Genomic DNA, 2,203 nt, shown 5'->3' with positions numbered 1-2,203 from the left:
ATATTCATACACACACCATACCTACATATACATAAATTAATTACATATATATAAACTAATTTTGGTGTGGGAAATAACAGTCCAAGCAGTAGTGTTACCTCCACCAATCCTCTGGGAATTCGGGGCAGCGCAACATACAACACAAAAACTAAATACATCACGACTATACACTCAGTCACACTGGTCTCCGGTAATCCCAAAACTGCCATCGCCGCGTTCAGTAGAGCAGGCAGCCCAAAACCCAACACAACTGTGAGAAGAACAGAAAACGAGACCAGATATGCCGTTCGGAGAACTGAATGTGAGGCCATCTTGGTGGAATGGTGTTGACTTTCCTTGCGAATCTATCACCCACCGCGGGGTCACGGCACGCCCCCTCACGTCTCAACGCCGCAAATAAGCCAAAACAAAAGAACATTAACTAGCAGTGTCAAGACCACGTTGAGGCTGTGCAGAATACGGGGCTTTGTCTTAGTTATTGTTTTTAAATATGTGCTCTTGTAGCAGACGAATGTGAAATGTGAACGTTCTCAAAACATTACAGTGCATATTATTTGGGGGGTTGACGCCAACTTTTATTCTCGAGATGTCCACGTGGTGCATTCATTTCACTAAAGTCCTTTGCTTCATATCATATTATCCAATATTTCTGCAGGGACCTGAATGGTTTCATTGGTCAGGAGCTTTTATTTTGAAGGCCACTGCCCCATTATGTTGTTTCCTGTTTTTCGCGGTCCTCCTCAGTTACTGAGGAAAGCTGAGGTGTATACTCTGCTCTTGTGGTCTTAAGTGTCTTATTTCCATTAAAACACGCACTTTACTGTTCAAACTGTTATGGTACAGAGTTGTAAGCCACTGTTCTCTATTGTATTGTTGCTAACTGTGTGGAAATCGTTCCCTGTGTGAAGTACACCACTTTATTAACATGCTAACTAGTGCTAGTTACAATGTTTACCTGGGCTGAAGCGCATTGAAGGTCTCACATGGAGTCTATTGTCTTTTTCCGCCCTTCAGATGTGTAACGGAGAGACCTGTTTCCTAGTGGATGTACTGATTTATTTGTGTTTCACACAGAATAAACTCCTCTCCTGTGGATGGCAAATCCCTGTGTGCAATTCATCATTAAAGACACAACGCAAAAATTAGACTTGACAGCCGCGTAGAAACAAGACCGGCAACACTCTTCTATTCACAAGTCTCTGTAAACACAAGCCAGAGGTAACGAATATGGAATGCGAAACAGGAAGTGGCCTGGAGTGAACTCTCCTAACACATATTTTAATCAACGACCTCTGAATATGTCTGTGATTTTGGGAATACTCATAGCTGTAGAAACACCACAATTTGGACAGTAAATATTGTAAAATAAAGATTTAAGTTTTTGATTTTTTTAAATAAAATTTAAATTCTAAAAACATGCTTTTCTTTGTCATTGTTAGAGTATAGTATCATGGGCAAAAATATTGTGACGACCGCTAGCTAGGTTGAGAGGAGCTGGCCGAGCCTGTCCTACACCGAGACAGCTAACTAGCCAGCTGTGTGCCGGCACCTGGCTCAACAAGGAGGAGAACACCTGGTTTGTCTTTTCTCGGGTTTTATTAAACGGATTAAAGAAAACAACTGAAAATGCTGCATAACATGTCACCATGTACTCACAGAAAATGAACAACAAAAAGGCAGCAACAACACAACTCCCTCGAAACTCTACCATGTCCCGCGCCAACAGAACCTAAACAAAACACCCACCTGCCATCCCTTTTATCTCCTCCCGCACCTGTTCCTCCCCCCATCCCACATTGGCCAGAACAGAACACACGAACATTTGCGACCGGTCAGGGTCGCCACAATATGTAATCAATTTTATATTACATGTGCAACAAGTGAAATAGTCTGAATAATTTGAGTCCACAGCGTGGCTAACTCATTACAACCCAGAACTTAAAGCAGTGTTTCCCAGATTCTACAGATTCATCAATTTTCCAAGCAGGGACAATAAAATCCTGGGTCCTGGATCAGGTTTATTGCAACATCCCGGGAGCATACAAGGTCATAGCAGCTCCACACCTGGGCATGTCAGATCACATCTCTGTGGAACTGATCCCAGCATATAAACCTCTGATCTGCAGGACAAAACCAATCACCAAAACAGTTAAGGTGTGGATGGAGGAGGCTTCTTCAGCATTACAGGACTGTTTTGAGCATA

General features: G+C 42.6%; 1 protein-coding gene across 1 annotated transcript in view; it reads right to left on the bottom strand.

Annotated features, from left to right (window-relative positions):
* LOC109961478 (D-beta-hydroxybutyrate dehydrogenase, mitochondrial-like) overlaps positions 1 to 515 on the bottom strand; it is a 2,795-nt gene extending 2,280 nt beyond the window's left edge. Inside the window, exon 1 of the mRNA XM_020602313.1 lies at positions 99 to 515. Within this exon, the coding sequence (XP_020457969.1) occupies positions 99 to 311 (213 nt within the window). The 5' untranslated portion in view covers positions 312 to 515. The remainder of the gene's footprint in view (positions 1 to 98) is intronic.
* Positions 516 to 2,203: the final 1,688 nt, after the last annotated feature.

Source organism: Monopterus albus, unplaced genomic scaffold (assembly GCF_001952655.1).
Source record: "Monopterus albus unplaced genomic scaffold, M_albus_1.0 scaffold55.1, whole genome shotgun sequence".
Lineage (NCBI taxonomy): Eukaryota > Metazoa > Chordata > Actinopteri > Synbranchiformes > Synbranchidae > Monopterus > Monopterus albus.
This window is presented reverse-complemented; position numbering and strand designations above follow the sequence as displayed.